This window comes from Gobio gobio, assembly GCF_949357685.1.
Source record: "Gobio gobio genome assembly, chromosome: 11".
NCBI lineage: Eukaryota > Metazoa > Chordata > Actinopteri > Cypriniformes > Gobionidae > Gobio > Gobio gobio.
In genome coordinates this window covers 28030761-28049585 of record NC_137104.1, presented here as the reverse complement: position 1 = coordinate 28049585, position 18825 = coordinate 28030761, and the positions used below count along the sequence as shown (strand labels likewise).

The following is an 18825-nucleotide window of genomic DNA, read 5'->3' as shown; positions in this document are numbered from 1 at the left end:
GGTCAAATGTGCCTGGAAAAAAAATATGATCAGAAAATCAACGTGCCTAATAATTCTGCACTCCCTGTATAAGGGCGAGTTAATGATGACTGAATTATAATTTTATCATTTTTGGGTGAACTATTTTTGGCTGAACTAATTTAATCTCATATCTTATGGCATGTTTAAGAAAAGCACATTGAATACAAGTAGTATATTATTATTATTTGGTATCCATGGATGAGTTAGTCAACGGAATATTCTGGACATATTGCTACCTTGGTACAAACAGTATATAATAATTGATGCTACTAATCAATGGATACTGACCATTTTGATGAAAACAATCATTCCAAAGCACAACTGTGTCTGTGAGAGCACCCAGACGTATAAAACCCATAATGCACAAAAAGGGTCCATATTCTGACATCATAAAAATTACTATTTAGACTTGATAACCATTATTAGAGCAGGAAAAAAAAAACATGTGTTACTGTAGCTCCCCATGCACCTTGTGGAGTTGTACAATTATCGCTGAGACCATACAAACTCTAAGCATGTTAAGACACAACTCTTACATGAACAGCGACTAAAAGCACATTTATAATTGGAGGGACACAGTATACTTTTAACATTTTACACATTTCAGCAAGACACCATGAGTTGCCATGACGCTCCGAGCTTGTGGTCAGGATGTTCCAAAACCTAGTAAGCTACTTGAGTCCAACATAAGCGTAGAAACTCATAGGTGACTGTTTTAAAATACAATAGGCTGTAGGCAACCTCACGCAACTCGTAATTTATTCCAATAGAGTTTAGCGTTAACATGTTGCTAAGCTAAAAACGTGACACTCTAGCACAAAAGTACTTAGCTACGGAACTCCTAAGGGGACTTTGCATTCACTTTCACAAAAATGTTTCATTCGTACGCAAGTCAGTAAACAGGGAACATTCTCAGAACTTTGGCTAACATTTTGGCAAGGTTCTCTCAAAGTAAACAAACATTTTCAATAACATTAATAGAAAGTTATTTCAAACTTATCTGGTCTTAAATAAAGTTATGGAATGTTTTTTTTCTGAAACATTTCAGTTGGATATTAGTAGATTTATTGATGTACACATTATATAAACAATATTTCTCTTGATTTTTACTGAGCATGTCACAATGGATTCTGGGATTGCTTTATCCGTTAAGGACACATTCAGTTCTTTCTTAGGTTTGATAGATTCGGCCATTTCACATACAAATAAACATGGGAAACTATGATAGTACAATCAAGTGTTTAATACAGCACCAAAAAAATAAATAAATACAAAAATTAAACTCACCTCGTATAAGGTCAGAGGTCATGTGCGGCCAGCTATAGGTCCGTACAAGCTGCCAATCAAAATCATCCTCCTGTGCCTGTCTGTATTCACAGAGGCTGGGGTCGGAGTCTTCCTCAAACGTGCAGCCAGCTAGACAGAGAAATAACACATTGTTTGAACAAAAATACATATAGATGATCAATTTGCATTGCGTTTTGCATTTGTAGGTCAGTTGATCTGTTGAAATAATCTGAAAAGTCATAAATTCCAACATTAATCTCTACTTGGGAAACTGCAACAGAAGTCATACTCTACTAGTCATACTCTACTGAACTCCATACACAAGATGTAAGTAAATTATAATATATCAAAAGTATTTGAATAAAGAGCTCTTAAAGGTAGTGTAGCAAAACCTTACTGTAATTGCAAGGGTCAGGGAGAGGTTGACAAATTCTCATGCGATACTAAATTTCAGCTGTTTTTGGCGCAACAAAACTTGACCAACATCATAAGAGAACTTCAGGGAGACTCTTAAAAAGTGCAAATATGCAAAAGCTCCATTTTTGATCACACTCTGAAAACTTTTTTTATGAGCTCAGTAGGATGATCGTTGCTTTAGGCAGATGATGTGTTTCTGTACATAACTTTATGTGAGTTTGCTAGCTTTGTAGTGAAACCTCAGGGCTGTTGTGCTCGAGTAATTAAATATTCCGCACAAAACTATGGTTTACTTTGTAGCTGTAATCTTTCAGGATTCTTGTTTCTTTCACTGAGAAGAAAGACTTTGTTCAGACAGGCAGCAAAAATCAGATTTTTTGGCATATCCAACTCAAATCTGTTTAGTTGATTGCAGAGAACAAATATTCAAATATTTCAACATAGAGTCATTGTTTTTTTTCAGTGACCCTATATGTTGAAAAAATCCCCAATATATTTTCTCTCTGCAATCAACTAAACAGACATGCCTCTACCTCTACATTTCACAAAAATCACTTATGCATAGAATTCATTGCAGTTTCCAGTAGTGATGTTCGATTCTTGAACTAATCATTCTTTTAACACTAAAACTAGAATGGCCATAGCAATCATTCTGACCATTCATACTAGACAGCACCAAACGAACAAAATCAACAATTTGAATAAAATCGGAAAATATGGATTTAATGGAGCACCAGGCTCCATTTTTAATAAAAAAAACAATATTAGAACAAAATATACACACATTTAGGATAGGGCAGGGTACTATAGCAATATGGGTTTAATTTCAACAAAGTTATTACATTGCAAAATTTAAAAACAGTCAAAATGACTGCCTCGGTATTTCTAGTGTTAAGCTGGTTCACAGAATCAAACTAAATCGAATTTTAGTGCCGGGTTGATGACAAGAACACACACATCAGAAGTAGCATGCCATGCACACTCCTTGCGCAGCACCAAATGAGCCTATAAGAATGTCCAGACAGGTTATTGAACCAAAGAACCAGTTCAAAATGAATAAAAAAGGAACAGACTAAAAATAACTTGTATTGACTAAACGCCAATTAAAATGAGTGTCCGCAAGAAGTGTCATTTTCAGAGACAGGAGAACAGCTATTCTGTTGATTACTGTATAATGATTTTTCCAAACTCAATGGAACATGAAGTTTTAATCCAACTCAAGCCAATTTAAAAAAGCAGTGGCTGATAAACATACATGATCATTTCACCACAGGGTGTCAGTGCTCGTCTAAACTAGTGACCACAGTGATGAAATGTGTGACACCTGATGAACAAGATCAGTATGAATATTTATAGATTTGTTTGTATTCAATATTTTAATCACTAGTATTCTGTGTCATTTTTCATTGTCAATCATTTCACCTGTATGTAATTGACATGTGTATGCCAGAATTCTTAATCAATATTCTATTTAGTAGTGTTGTCAATTATACTGTTTAACATCGTTAATTTTTTTGAAGGCACATAGGCTACCGCACATTCATTCATTTATCTATTTTACTGGAATAATAGCCCCAATGCACATAAGCAATCCTTTTTTATCAGTCAAATTAATTAAAAAATTTAAACTCAACAGGTATCTATTGTAGATCAGTAAGAGACAACCACTGTTAATGAGAAGACGAGCACTGGACTGCTTTATTATTCAAAATGCACAGTTGAAAGCATATTTATAGGAACATTTCAGCAGGTTCAAGATATGTTAAAGCAGAGAACATGATTCATTATTATAATCAATTGACAGCCGTAAAACATAGTAATAATCTGCGTTCTCACGTCTGTAGGTGTGCTGAACGCTGTTACCGGAATAGCTGTAAAAAGTACGCGGGAGTATTTGTGCAAGTAGTCCATAGAAAATAAATAGATACTAGCTGAAATGAACATTAGTGGCAGTAAAACACCACCAGCTTTGGTTTCTTTTCAAGTTATGATGGGGCAGATTATGGATTGATAAATATTTATTTCCATGCAGTTCCTTACACAATATGACTTCAAAGCACTTTTACCGTACTGCATGATTTGTAAAGTAATACATTTTGACATTTGCATCACATAACTTGCTCCACGTTTATTTGTTTTCTGATATTGTAAACTTGCTCGGTAAAGAACTCAAAGCCTTGTAGCATCAATTTGAGTTTATTTTCAAACGCGATAGAGCATTAACCTTTAATTCCCTGGACATTTCATTTACAAACTGCCATGATACGTACAACAACCAGCGTAATAAAACATTGCCAGATCAGATAAAACTGAATGCGCTTTTAGCACGTTTTACTCATTGGTCAGGATTTTTGTTTTTGATTTCCATAGCCTTGTCATAAAGGTTTTGATGTGACTGTAATATCATATAAAAGTATACAACTATACACAAATTCACTTAACAGAGAAATAGAATGATGAAAAGATATGCAAGAGCCATTTTTGTATATTATTGGACTGTCTAAACAAATGGATCTGTTTGGGGTTCATCAGTTGTAAAATAACAGTGCGGACAGTCAGCCCTAAAAATTGGATTTGGAAAACCAATTTGAATTGTGTGTAGTGTGAAGAAAGGCTAATCGCCCGCACTAAAACTAATGGTGCAAACGAAAAGACTCTCTCGCCGGCGCATGTAGTGATGTGGAATCATCTCAGGCAAAAATGATTGAGTACCACACCTGAACTCAGACTCCAGCTAAAAGCTTTTCTGTGCTTTTTGTTTCCCTTAATTGCATCTAATAACTTTGGTTTCCTCAGCTCTGCGTGTAAGTGGAGGTGTGTGTTTCGGCTCAATTAGCTCCAGGCTTTGAGGATGGTGAGGTAAAGACGGGTCAGGTAGATTGCTGTCACCTGCCAAACATCAACATCACACAGAGACACTGAGACAAAACTCACGTAATAGACTCATCACCAGTGTGAGGTGACCCACTCTTATGTGTGTGTGTGTGTGTGTGTGTTGGAAAACATGCTCTCAACAGAAGCTAATAATACTCCATCTAGAGTAGCATCTAAAAACAGAAGCACTCTTACAACCACATGCACTCGCGCTACATTACAGGTGGTGAAATTATAGGCAGACCCAGGAAAGTGGGCCGAACTACTGGCATAAAGAGAATAACATCTCAATAGAGTCATGCACTCTCAGCTCCCCCTTGATTCTGATTCGTCAAATACACTCTTAGAAAAAAAAGGTTCACTGGTATTCTATATAGAACCAAAAATGCCTTAAATGATTGCATAATAATGTTCAACAGGTTATTAACAGGTTATTATCCTAAAAAGATAATTAAAATTAAGAATGTAAGCGAATTAATTAATTAAAACTAAATCCATAGAACGATCCCACGATGTGATATGAAGCACTCTATATAACCCTTTCTACACTACTGTTCAAAAGTTTGAGATCAGTATCAGTAAAATCAGTCTGGCAAGGGGAAAAAAAGACTTTTACGTTTGTTTGTGTTTTTTTTTACAAAAACTTATATTTCAAATACACTTTCTATTCATCAAAGAAACCTGGGGGAAAAAAGCACTATCAAACATATTAGGCAGCACAACTGTTCAACATGGATAATAATAAAACATTTTTATTTTCTTGAGCACCAAATCAACATTTTAGAATTATTCCTGAAGGATCATGTGACACTTGCTGCTGAAAATTCCCATGTTGCCATCACAGTAATAAAATACATTTTAAAATATATTTAAGTAATAAACTGTTATTTTTAAGTAACAAGGATATTTCATAATATTACTATTTTACTATATATCTGATTAAATAAATACAGCCTAGGTGAGCATAAGAAACTTCTATAAAATTTGGAACGGTAGAGTATTTTTGTATTATTTCCCTAAACTGACAGGTAATAATTAATCATTACCAGTCATGCACTTTCTTAAAGGGTACATTACACACACAGTTTCTCATGTTAAAGGGATAGTTCACCCAAAAATGAAAATTCAGTCATCATTTACTCACCCTCAAGTTGTTCCAAACCTGTATGAGTTTCTTTGTTCTGCTGAACAGGTTTGGAACAACTTGAGGGTGAGTAAATGATGACTGAATTTTCATTTTTGGGTGAACTATCCCTTTAACTTACCACTCTTGTGTTAATCTTGAGTACCTATAGAGTAGTAATGCATCCTTCATATCTCCAAAGAGTCTTTAGTTTTATCATATTTATAAAAGACAGAAAGGCTGTGCCGATTCTTTCAGAAAACAGCGGAACTCATGGAGGTGTGTCGGGCGGAGTCCCGAGCGCACCTGCGCACCTACACACGCACACACGCACACACACACACACAAGAAAAACTTCATGGCATTATCCTTGGATAACTTTTAGATTCACTATACATTCGTGTTGTTTACATTATATGCACTATATTCGCCGATTTCCAACAAAACACAGATATTTGATGCAGGTTCACTCACTGCCTGCGGTTTCGACTCATGACCGGGAACCAACAAAAACACTTTCAGAACTCAGTTGCTGCTCCAGAAAAACAAACTGCAGAGCTGTTTCCTTAACACTGTGTTATTTTGGAAGCTGAACAAGGTTATCTTTCCCTCACAACTAAAACACACTTCTTTAGTGACATTGTTGATTTCGTGGTTTAAAAACAAAATGACAGCGCTGCCGACGGCTTCCGTAACCCGAACAAAGCTCGTTGACGGACGTGCTCTTGCTCTCGCTCTGGTTGATGAGCGCACGCACTGATCCAGGAGAAGTGCCGATACAAGGAATTCCGCCCTTTATGAAGTCATACAGGGCCATACTCGAGAAAAAAAAAAAAAAACGTTCCGAAACTTATTCGAATCCTGAAGGAGTGTATTTGGCACTCGTTTTTTTTTTTTTTTTTGGCCATGTTTAGCATGAGAATCTAACTCTTTAACAGTGTAGATAAGTCAGAAGGCATGAAATAGCATTAGCCAAAAAAAAAAAACATTGTTTTAATTTATATATATATATATATATATATATTCGGACGAACATAACTTTGGAATGAACAAGACTAACCTTTTTACAGTCTGTGTTTTAGAAAAAGCATCTCTCTAGTGTCTTGAAACATCAATATAACCAAATCACTACAGGATTAAACACTGGATTTCACTGCAAAGCTACAAGAGCAGCTCTCAAGAAAGTCTTTTAGTTGTCAAAATTAAATAGCAGAGACAGGCTTATATTACATCGGTTTATAATCCTCAGCTGCCATCTCCAGTCATTTAAGAGCAGGATTTTCAGCTATCTGGGAAGGAACTCCATGTCATTGTAAACAGCTTTAGAGTCAGCACTGCTATCATCAGAGGCTGCGGTCTGTGAAAAGCAAAGATAATGATTATTACAGAAGAGCTGTAAAGCTTTTATCACTGCTACCATGGAAAGTGAGAAATTATGATGTCAAAGATTATTACTGCTCGCTTTGTCTCTCTCTATTCTGCTGGTGTGAAAGTATCACAGTTGTATCACTTCAAACAAACACACATTCTCAGAGACTAGAAGAAACATTATAACGATTCAGTGACAGAGCACTGATGAATTTAGTGAGTTCATTTATTCACCAGAGTGATTTAAACCAGTAACTCAGTAACCAGTAAGTTTGTGTTTTTAAATGATTCACTGGTTGTGCAGAATGTGAAAATATTATTAATATTATTCTTGTCTTTTAATCTAATCATTCAATTCAGACTGCAAACTCACATAAACAACTTATTATTTCTTTTACCACGGCGCTAGGAATTCAAAGCGATTCGAGGCGCATATTCAATTTGGAGCAGGAAATGCTGGTTGGTCAGTTTCCAGTTACAACAATTTGTTTCAGAAAGCAGCAAAGTGTGAAATCGCTTTGCATTTGTAGCTTCAAATGCTTTCCCACTGCCTCATAGCAGCCTGATTTCTGAAGGTGTTAAAGAGGCTCTCTGACTCCATGCCAGACCCCGTTCATGGGCTATGGTGAGGGTGGCTCCGGGGCCCACGCTCCCTTTGTTTGTTTACCTTTCCATCTGTTACTTTAATAATGCAGAGGCCTTACTCCACTCTCAGGCATTATGAGCACACAGCTCATCTCAAAATGCCTGTGGTGTGTCTGCCTTCATTTTCAGTCCAGTTGTTGACTCATTTTGAACTACTCCGTCCAGACCAATAACATACACATACACCTGACAAAGTTGTTATTCATGTTATTCTTGCATTCCACTGCACTTTTTAGTTGTGAGTCTTTAAATGTCTCGTTCAAACAGCAACTTACAGTAGCGTCTTGAATACTGTCTGTTTGAATGTCCAACAGGAGTCAAATCAGTATTCCTACCAGAAACCAAAGTACGTCCATTAAACTGAAAAGTCAAGACATGAGTCCAATCGAGCCATGAGTTCATCCGTCAAATATTCATTAACCTACAGAGCGGAGTATTTAAATCGTGCATAATTATTTATGGGTGCAGCTCTGCTGGAGAACAGTGACTGGATCTAAAACCTTCAGATGACCCACAGATCATATCTCTGTTGCTGTAAATTACCCAAAGCAAAACCACACACGAAAACAGGCAACACAAGGCATGTATGTGTTTGTGCAGCAGAGCGTCTTACTTTATGACATAACAGACAACTAGTTGTCCAGTCCGGTTCCGTTCACACAGCACAGGTTTTCAGAGAATGTGGTTGTGATTGTGAACATTACAGGAGAGAGTTTGGCTATAGTATTCGGTTGTCAGTCCCATAATAAACAACTGAGCTTGGTGTGAACGTATAACCATATTAACCTCTTAAGGCCTGGGACCATTTTTGGGATTTCCACCTGGATTTGGACTACCCAAATTGAAAAGCTTCCCATACCAACATACAGTGGTCTAAATTCAAAAGTTTGGTGTCATTTGAATAAATCTTCCATACATGATCCACATAGAAATCTTTTTTCCAGTCTTTTCTGGAATATAGTGGAAACAGCCCAAACTGTCTACAGGGTGCTAGAGCACACAGGGCCTGAGTTACACACTTTCAAAAATGAATTTATAACCAACTTTTAGCAGTGGTTTATGTAACTTCAAAGGGTTTCCTGTAAAATGACACCAAAATTGTGTATTTAGACCACTGTATGTGGGTATAGGAAGCTTTTCAATTTGGGTAGGGCAAATCCATACGGAAATGGTACGAGAGTAATTTAGTGTAAATAAGTTACTTTGTGTAAAACAAATGCCAAAGTGATGCATCTCTCCATAAAGTAGAGACTCTAAGCTTTCAAATGGTACCACATATGAGGTCAGAGCTCCTCCACAGACATTTCAAATTGAAAGTATATACATGATGATGTCATTCCGGACCCTGTACAGGGTCAATGTGGCCATATACACACAGACACAAAATAGTTTTTCAATGTTTTCTATAGGAAGGAAGGAAGGAAGGAAGGAAGGAAGGAAGGAAGGAAGGAAGGAAGGAAGGAAGGAAGGAAGGAAGGAAGGAAGGAAGGAAGGAAGGAAGGAAGGAAGGAAGGAAGGAAGGAAGGAAGGAAGGAAGGAAGGAAGGAAGGAAGGAAGGAAGGAAGGAAGGAAGGAAGGAAGGAAGGAAGGAAGGAAGGAAGGAAGGAAGGAAGGAAGGAAGGAAGGAAGGAAGGAAGGAAGGAAGGAAGGAAGGAAGGAAGGAAGGAAGGAAGGAAGGAAGGAAGGAAGGAAGGAAGGAAGGAAGGAAGGAAGGAAGGAAGGAAGGAAGGAAGGAAGGAAGGAAGGAAGGAAGGAAGGAAGGAAGGAAGGAAGGAAGGAAGGAAGGAAGGAAGGAAGGAAGGAAGGAAGGAAGGAAGGAAGGAAGGAAGGAAGGAAGGAAGGAAGGAAGGAAGGAAGGAAGGAAGGAAGGAAGGAAGGAAGGAAGGAAGGAAGGAAGGAAGGAAGGAAGGAAGGAAGGAAGGAAAACTACTTTTATATACATTGATCAAAAATGACAATAAAGACATTCATAATGTAATTACAATTCAATTGTAATAATATTTCACACGATTACGGTTTGTGAGCAGCCTTCTTCTTTGACACACGCACACATATACAGTATATACACACATAATGTGTCTGTTTAAGTGTATCTATAGACTAATAATTTATAAATTATTATTTAACCACAATTCATTTTGTAATTCCACAAGTTCCAATTGAAGTAGGTTCTTCAATGAAACAATATTTATTATTATTATTATTTCACTACATTAATTATATTAACTTTTATATTAATTATGTTACTAATAAAAAATATCAATTTTAGTCATCCTCCGGCCCGTTTGAGAACCACTCAGCACTAGAGAGTCTTTGACGACTGCTACGAATGCTTCTCTTTTAAAGTGACGAAGTTAAGTTAAATGGCTCGAGACCCCTGCATTCTGTAGTATCCAGGTGTTTGTAGCTGTTTCTGAACGCATGATTGTGCGAACACATACACACACCGTCACAGCCGCTGTGGCACTGTCTGAAAGCAACGTGCTTGTAGGCGCTGAATTTGCTCAGCTCTGCAATGTGTTGACACATTCCACTGATGATTCTCAATAGGGCTTTACCCGTGACCCTTTGCTTCTTCGAGTGCTCAGTTATAAAAGTAATTAAATTCTAATTATTTAAAACTGTTTCATATGTGTGCGTCTTCCCAGAGGAAATTATATTGCTCATATGTAGCCCTTTCATAGTTTAGTAAATGGCATATACACCTGGCTTAAGGGTGAGTAAATCCTGGGGTAATTTTCATGTTTGGGTGAACTATCCCTTTTGTAAAAATCTTTGAAATATCAACTTAAATTACTTAGAAGCTAAAACAACAACAATCATATAATCAGCTTTAAACTTGTGGATGTATAGCTCAATTCATTTGATGGGAAATGTTCATATTGATTTTTAATGAAATCTTTGACTGTAAATTGTAAATCTGTGCACAGATTTAGTCTCACAGAGTGAGGCTTTGTGGAGAAACAGCTAAGTTGGTCATTAGCTGGTCCAAACTGGTCACCAGCTGTTGCAAAAAATAGCTTGACCGTAAGCTAAAATGACTGGATTTTTGCTGGCCCAAGATAGATAGGTCTAATGATCAGTTTAGACCAGCTTCAATGTTCAAAACCAAGATTGACTCAATGGAAAAACATGCCTCTACCCACATTTTTGCAATACTCCAAAAACATACTTTTTCATTTTCATACAATACATACAATTCTCTGCAGTTTCCAGATGAAATGAACACAGGGGCAGAAAATTATAATTACAGGGACAGATTATTGATTAATAAAGTCTTATTTTCCTTGCACAATACTGAATTATGACCTCAAAACACTTTTATGAACGATTTGTAAACTAATACATTTTGACGCATCACATAGCTCCATATTTATTAGAGGTGTAACGGATCATAGTTGATGCATGATCTGTATGGATAAGGCCCCACGGTTCGGCATGCATGTGCATTATAGAGCCAAAGTTTATCATTTGCATGTGTTTTGTCTAGCCAATTTACACATTCAAGCAATATTAAACCATTCAAGCGCAAGAACGGTTTTCTGTGGTATCAAAGTATTTTAAAGTGTGTTTTAAGCCACTCTGCCCGATCAATTCTGTGATTCAAAAAACTGTAACATGATCCGAACCGTGAATTTTGTGATCCCTTGCACCACTACTATTTATGGCTTTTCTAACAGTAAACTTGCTCGGTAGCTCACCTGGTACAGCACTGCATTTGCAATGCTAAGCAATCGGGTAGGAGTCCCAGTAGCAAAAAAAACTGCATGGTTGCCTCTGCAAATTGTTTTCGATCTCATATTTGCTTTAACACTATCTGTTAGGTTCAGTGTAAGTGGTATGTTACTTTCAAATGAGCAGCAACATTTTAGCGAAACTATTCATTTCATTTCTGAGCTGCCACAATAATGCACACCCAACAAAATAAAACATTGCCAGATTCACATTCCTCTATATTGGAACCTGCTTTTTTTCACTTTGAAAGTGTCACAAAATGATGTGAAAGAAGCAACATAATATAATTTAGCAGAAATGTCGCCACAGGCGGAACTCATTGCTGTCTAGAAAAGACTACAGAGATCTCATTTGTGATTTTTCTTTCCTGTGGGGTCAGTACTTACGCTACATGTTAAACACTTGTAGAAAGGTTTGATTGCCTGCCGTTTCATGTGTCTGTATGACTGTGTGGGTTGTTGATGGCACAAATGCTCCACTTCCCCCAAGGAAACACTAGAAGAAGAGTATTTTCAGATCTGCTACATAAAAAACCTGAACTGTTTTCCCAGAGCAGCCTTCTCGCTGAAATGTCAAACATGATTAATTAGGATAGAAGAATTTCTCTTTAGCATTTTGATCCTTGCGGTATGCTAATTAGAAATTGCATAAATGAAAACCAGCCGACACAGCCTCTCATCAGCTTTAAAACAGGGCCTGACTGTACTTCGCCGAAGCTGTATCGTGTCTCCAGACATGCAAGGTGTGGTGAGACAGAACAAAGCGTCGTAAATAAATAACGCAGTGTGAATGTTGCGGCCGTTACTTTGAAAGCAAGGGAAGTAATTTGCAGAACACCGCATCCCAAAAGTTGAAGTGGAGATGCAGGTATACGTGCGTCGGAGCTGTCTTTGATGTCTGAGAGTGCACTCTGCGCGCAGTCTGCTATTTTTTTTTTATGGCTTTTCTTTGAAGGCAATAGTTTGTTAGAAGGTTTAATATCTGTCTTGCAGTTCCCATTTGTAGTGCTGTCACAAATCTGATCATCACTTGTAGAAAAATGGAAGAAAGGAATAAAAACAAGTGTAAAAAAAAAAAAACAACTGAATGAGAGACAGAGACATTAGGTAGCATGTAGGCTAGTGCTTTGCGCTATTTCACCATCTCGGTTATCTATAGACCAGATATGGTCCAGCTATGAGTAACCCACTTCTGGTCAAAATGTCGTTTTTGCCAAAATAACCTGCATGATATTCCATCATGTAAGCAAAGTCAACAGTGATTACAAGGAGTTTGGTTTCATTTCTTTGACATGCTCATGTTCTAGATGACTAGTCTATTCTTGGGCTATGGCTAGACTTGGGCTATGGCAGGAAGATTTGTCTGTAAGGGTAATGTTTAAATGCGCAGTTACCTGACAAATATTTTTTGAGTACTCCCTCCAATGCGAGGAAGACCTGTTTAGATCTCCTCTGACGGGTAAAACATTTTGAGATAGCCCTCCAGTTAGGCCAAGAAGATTTGTCTGCAAGGGTACTGTTTAAACGCACAGTTACCTGACAAATATTTTTAAAGTAAACCTGACTCTCCATTTTCTTCCACTCCAGATAGGGGTTATACTATATATATTTTTTATTTTATTCACTTACAATATTTTGATTCCATTTCTGTGTAAAGCACTTTGAATTGCCACTGTGTATGGAATGTGCTATACAAATAAACTTGCCTTGCCTTGCTAGACGTCTATAACATTTTCACTGACAGCCCAAATTTGACCTTGTTTTAGCCTAGACGTCTGGGCTGTGGTTGGATGAGGCTGTGAAAAATTGCTTGCTGGGCAGTGTTAATTTCATTGATACATTTTCATTAACAATATTTTTTCATAGACAAATAAATAAAAAAAGAAACGTTTTAGATGACAAAAATTATGACGGAATTCTACTAACTAATAAAAATGAGATGGGAATGTAAGAGATGGGCGATGTGGGATGAGATCCCGTCAGAACTGATGTATTGCGTGGTAGATGCGCATATTTGAATTGTAACGTGCTGATCTAACGGTGGGACATAAGGACATAAGTGGGCATACACTTGCTGTATGTCTCATAAAATGTTCAAAAATGTATTTGAGCACTTTTTTGCATCTTTTTGCACTTGAACAGACCAATAAATTGAAAATTAATGCATAAAATCTTTTTCTGGAGCATTACAGAATGTTTTCACCTTTTGTAATAGTTGCGTATGAGTCCCTCAGTTGTCCTAAGTGTGAAAAGATGGTCAAATATGCAAAAAATTTGTGGGACCTGGAGGATTTTTTTTGGATGTTGTGCAAGTTTATTGCAACAATGGAGCCGCAAACTACACATACTTTTGAAAATCCAGTGTTTAGTTGATCCTGGTAAGTGCTCATTGTCACAGTTGTAAACACAACGGCGTTCTTCTTCGAGGGAGTCACGGCATTTGTTTCGAGTGGACCGTTAAAGAACGCAACATACACATCTCGTGGACATCCAGTACAATTCAACCAATTAGATGACGACTTCGAAACTCCTGAAGTGCTTCCAGATAAGTGTGCCATATGCATCAGAGAGCCAACGGTCCGTGGGCATGACGTCTATGGCTGAGACTAGGTGTATGTAAACTTATATGTCATTTGCGATGTTTCAGTGCATTTCTTTCCTGATTTGTCCAAGCTTTTCAAAAACATTTTTTCTTTAAAATCAAAGTTTGTAATGTTGTGATTTGCCTTGTAGCTGGTTGGTTTGGTCCATGATTTTATATGTCAATAACAGGCTTTTTAAGACAGGAAAAATTCTCGATTCAAATCGATTCAAGTCTCTGCATGTGCTTTGAATGCAGAGCACAATTTATATGATACATGGAGTGCTGCCTATTGAGTGTTTTAAATTAGTCACTTATTAGGTTCCATTTTAATGTTGCCTTAATAGACAGCAAGGCAACTCACAAGTGTTTGGACCAAAGTCATGCTGTTGCTTCTCTCGGAGTAACTCACTCAACTTCAATGAGAAACGTTGGTATGTTTTTATGGGCCATAAAGACAGCAAATATTGGTTGTTTGGTATTGTTTCTGCTAGAAAAATGATTCTCTGGGGCGGAGAGTGTTATTGATGGTTAAGTATAAGACATGGTCTATCAACTTTTGACAATTACTTAGAGTCAAACAGTTACAAATGTCTCCCCATTTCCTGCTTAACAATTTATCTCAGTGCTGGATAGGAACTAATTTTCTTTATGGCTCCGATGCGTGACATGTCCATCAGCCAATAATATATGAGTAGCACTGGCTGATTCGAACTGATACGCTTGCAACTATTTCAGCACAGTCGTAGCAACACAAATGCTGATCTTGTTTAGTGCATTAGGGCGTGCGTGAAATGTGTCGACGCGTCGGCGGCACATTATTTACGTTCTAGAATGGAACAGAAGATCTAGAATAATGGCAGCTTCTGCTCCCGGGCATAGTGAAAATGATCATTTATCATATAAAGCCAGACCGCGACATTCAAAAGTGTGGGAGTACTTTAAACAGAAGCCGAATAAAACTGTGCTTTGTTCGCTCTGTAACGCCGGTTTCACACTGCGCGCGGTGGCAGAGCAGGAGCTGTGCGCGTGGAGAGCGGGAGCTTTCACACTGCCAATCAGTGTTGCCAAGTCCCGTTTTTTTTCGCGGAATTGGGCTACTTCTACACTGTTGCCGCGGGCTGTCCGCGGGTTGAAGCGATCCCAACTATGTGATATTTATCCCCGGGAATTAGAATTTTAGCAGGCATCCCTGCAAAAAAAACACACATATTTAACCCCCCGTAAGCGATGTTTACCAGAGAACCTCCCCGAAACGCGATTGGGCTTGTTTTGGGCTAGTTTTGAGTAACGAATGGGTGGGTTTTGTTGTGAAAACCTGGCAACCCTGCTGCCAGTGTTCTCTCCAGTGTTCTCTCCAGTGTTCTCTCGCGCAGCTGAACCGTGGCGCGTGTATTGCAACAGACGGTCACATTTTCCGGTGTTCTTCTCCGACCCCAGTACGTCTCGTGCTTTTATTTATTATGGGCTGCATATATCTCCTGTTAATGCGACCTGGTTCCCCTCTGTCCCAAACACATATGCATAATAACATGCTGTATATAGGTAGTTTGCATGATTAAAGTAACATTAAAGTTAAGATATGCCTCTAGCTTTAATCATTTAAATGTGTCTTTGAAGTTTGGGCAAAAACTTCTGGCAGCTTTAGTCGTTGTTTATGCACATGTATATCTTCAAAATAGACGACTAGTTATACTATATTAAAACTATGCTGAAAGCTCCTGTATGTGAACCGTTTGCAGATAAATACAAGTGCATTTTCGTTTACTATTGACACAAATCAATAAGTAAATCATACTCAACTACTATAGTAAACAACTTTTCCTAATTAGGCCTACTCTGTTCATATATTTCATTATAAAATGGCATACTATGTACACTACCCTTCCTGAAATACAATTAATATTGTCATCATTCATTGATTTCATGTTAAAATATACAAATTCACTACCCTCTTTGAAATACAATAATCAGTAAAAAGGAATCATAAGATTAATCCGGAAAAATAATCATTAGATTAGTTGACTAATCGAAAAAAATAATCGCTAGATTAGTCGACAGAAAAAATAATCGTTAGTTGCAGCTCTATAGTGCATCTTCACCACACCAACTGACATTTCATCCTAAACGTGTGCTATGTCATTAAGCTATTAGTGTTAACATTCTTCCTCTTTATGATATTCCAGAATATTTATATACTGTTATAGTAGTTAGCATTATTTTTCAGTTTTCATTTTAATTTTGGTTTAAATTTTAGTAATTTTTAATCATTTTAAGTACTTAGTGTTTCCCTGCCAGCATTTTATTTATTTATTTAGTTACTTTGTTAGTTAGTGAGTTAGTTCATTGCCAGCCACCACCAGCATTGGTACAGGCACAAACATGGGCAGAGTTTCTATTTATAACATGTTTTTGCAGCGTTGTGCAATGTAACCAATCACAGACATATGTGTTGATTTCTTGAATGTAATGGCCAATCAAATGCATTTAAGATAGAATCCACTCACCGCTCAAAGTGAGTTTTTGTTCAGTGCTGAATTCTGCATGCTGGACAATCCTGAGATTATAACAAGAAAATGTGTAGACATTATGAGATTCATGTGAAGTCAGCTTCATTGATAACGGAGCTTTGTGAGATCGTGCTTAACTGAGATGTCAGCTTTTTAGGAATTATTAAGGGAGCGCACTTTGCGCACATTCTGCCATGCCAAACCGCACAAGCTTGCTTTTATGTTAAATTAATTGAAACTATTTCACGGATGGAAAAAATTTCATAAAAAAAATCTATTTATACATTTATGCGGGTGGGAGCAGGACAAAACGTTAATGTTGTGGGCGGGAGCAGGAGAAGATAAAGTAAATTTTTGCGGGATCATTCAGGTCTCTACTTCACACTCCTACATCGTCCTGGGTCAACACTTCATTTGGTAACATTGCAGTTTTGAATGTGATTAATGTTTGATGATCTTGTTATTTTACAAGTGCATAAACAATGCTTTTATTGATGGTTTCTGCTTCTTTTTCGCCTGTTTTGATCCAGAGATTATATACTCTTTTTAGAAAATGCTTAAGAGCGCCCTCTATCGTATAACAGTGGAAACATGGATTGCAGGAAATTTCCATCAATGGTGGGAAGTGTTGTGTCATAAATTACCGAAAATTCTGTCAATGGTGGGGAAAGACTTAAACTTATTTAAAACATTCGTTTTTCATCTAATATTTATCTTATTTCAGTAGGGCTGTACGATTAATCGAAAAATAACCGAAACCGACATTCAGAACCTCTAACCGACGTATTTTTCCCATGTCAGTTATTTCGGTTTTCACGTGACTCCGCCCCGTCAGTCACATCAAGTGCAGTTTGCAGGCACACAGAGATGCAGGAGCGGTTATCTGTGTTTATAGATGCCCAGAATCACTATAGTAACTGCATGTTTTACATAGTTTATACAGGTCAGTTAATTGCTGTTCTTATAGCCTACGCGCTGACACACACACACGCGCACACACACACACACATACACATACGGCGTGCGGAAGCTATATATTAACAATAGCAACACTGCATCTGGTTATGTCATGCTGGAGCATTGATGACTTATTCACATTAAGAATAAGAACATTTAAAAGATGCTGTCCTTCTGAGTAAGTGTCAGAAACACATGAAAGTCGAAAAAAAAATTCTGGTCTACTCTGCTCAATCATCTCCAAAGTAACCTCCCAACAATGCAAGTGTAATCTATCATTTGACAGCTAGCACAGGCTCTGAAGCTCGGCCTCCTCACAGTCGGAGGTGTAAAGCATGTGTTCGCTCCTGCTGTCTGGGGTAAGTTCAGAACGGCGGGGAGTCCAGGTGTTTATCAGGGACTGTGTGCTTCCACTGCTGGAACGTGGAGATTCTGTCTGCTGTCAGTCTGAAGCGAGAGCTAGAGTTATGATGCCACTGAGATGGGAATTACACATTTTTGATGGCGATCACAAATTGTGTGCTTGTGTTTACAGCGTCTGGAAAAACTGACCTAAATACGGATAGTAAATACTGCCTGATAGAAAGTGAAGAAAGTGAGAACAGAGAAAAGAGTGAGACACAAAGATCTAGTCCACCAGTTAATGATTTAACAAATATTCACAAATGCAAATCAAGTTATAAACTCACTCAAAATCCAGTGGAACTTGATAGGTTACCTAGTCACAACCATGAGTATGTTAATATTATAATGAAACATTACTATTAATTAAATTAATTAATAATTATATTAACAAAAGTATGCTCAATTGTATTGAATGTGCACTGGTAATATACTTAAAATGTACTTGATAACATAATATTAATGAAATAAAACACCACTTAAAAGGAACACACCACTATTTTTGAAAATAGTCTCATTTTCCAACTCCCCTGGAAAATTGCAACTTTTCATTTTCCGTCTGTCTTAGTCAAGTCAAGTCAAGTCAACTTTATTTATATAGCGCTTTTAACAATGTAGATTGTTTCAAAGCAGCTTTACAGTGTTAAACAGGAAAATAATGCAGCATAATTTTATTCAGCTGTATAGCCATTCTGGAAAAAACGCTGATGTCATCAGTTCATCTCAATTATCATACAGTGACAGTGTGGGCTTTAGATCAATAATTCGATCAGTAATTTCGTTTAAATGTTTAATTTAGTTTATTAATTCGATTTATTTCGATGTTTAGTTGAAAAATTTAGTACACGATGTAACTACAGAAGAGTCAAGTTTTAAATAGGAAAAATATCGAAACTCTTTGGTCAT

General features: G+C 37.3%; 1 protein-coding gene across 4 annotated transcripts in view; it reads right to left on the bottom strand.

Annotated features, from left to right (window-relative positions):
• ptprua (protein tyrosine phosphatase receptor type Ua) overlaps positions 1-18825 on the bottom strand; it is a 377653-nt gene that overhangs the window by 274368 nt on the left and 84460 nt on the right. For all 4 annotated transcript variants that reach the window (XM_079829338.1, XM_079829340.1, XM_079829339.1 and 1 more), the window contains exon 2: positions 1309-1437. In XM_079829338.1, the coding sequence (XP_079685464.1) occupies positions 1309-1437 (129 nt within the window). The remainder of the gene's footprint in view (positions 1-1308; positions 1438-18825) is intronic.